Here is a 768-nt window from a genome sequence, read left to right on the forward strand (position 1 = left end):
TGTTTATGATATTAAACAGTCACACGAAATACAAAATAAAGCTGATGCTCTTATACTATGAGATAATAAAATAGATGTAATGGATTCAAATGATTTCTTTTTTACTACCAATTCTAATGTAAATTTTATGGAAACTTTAGATGATATAACAAATCAATATGGATTGGGCTTAATTAATCATTTGGGTTCTCATCTAATAGGTACAAATAAATAAATATATACCACATGTATATATATTCACATATATGTATATATATTTTTTTTTATAGCCTTGGGACATTTTATTGTATTGAAACTAGCTCTTAAAAATTATAAATATTATTTTGAAGAAAAAAATATCAAATTTTTTAGTTGGCAAAAAATTTTAGAGTTCTCCATGTCTGATAGATTTAAAGTTCTTGACATGATGTGTAACCAGAACTCTGTGTACTATTCCGAAAAAAAACGTAGAAAAACATATTTGAAGGTCGATAGATCAAATGCATCTATGGAATGTAATATATTGGAATATCTAATACATTATTTTAATAAATATCAGTTAGAAATAATAAAAACTACCCAAGATACTGATTTTGATTTACATGGTATGATGGAACATAAATATATAAAAGATTATTTCTTTTCATTTATGTGTAATGATCCTAAAGAATGTATTATTTATCATACGAACCAATTTAAAAAAGAAGCCAACGAAGAAAATACGTTTCCTGAACAAGACGAACCCAATCGTGAAATAAGTGCATATAATTTATATTTAAATTATTATTA

The 768-nt window shown here is 24.2% G+C and overlaps 1 pseudogene across 1 annotated transcript; it reads left to right on the forward strand.

The window, feature by feature from the left end:
• Positions 1-768, forward strand: PGSY75_0028800 (cytoadherence linked asexual protein; annotated as a pseudogene; the record flags this gene model as incomplete). Its single annotated transcript has 2 exons — positions 1-200; positions 270-768. Coding segments are annotated over 2 exons (699 nt in total), but the record flags the coding sequence as incomplete, so codon positions are not given.

This window comes from Plasmodium gaboni (assembly GCF_001602025.1).
Source record: "Plasmodium gaboni strain SY75 chromosome Unknown, whole genome shotgun sequence".
Lineage (NCBI taxonomy): Eukaryota > Apicomplexa > Aconoidasida > Haemosporida > Plasmodiidae > Plasmodium > Plasmodium gaboni.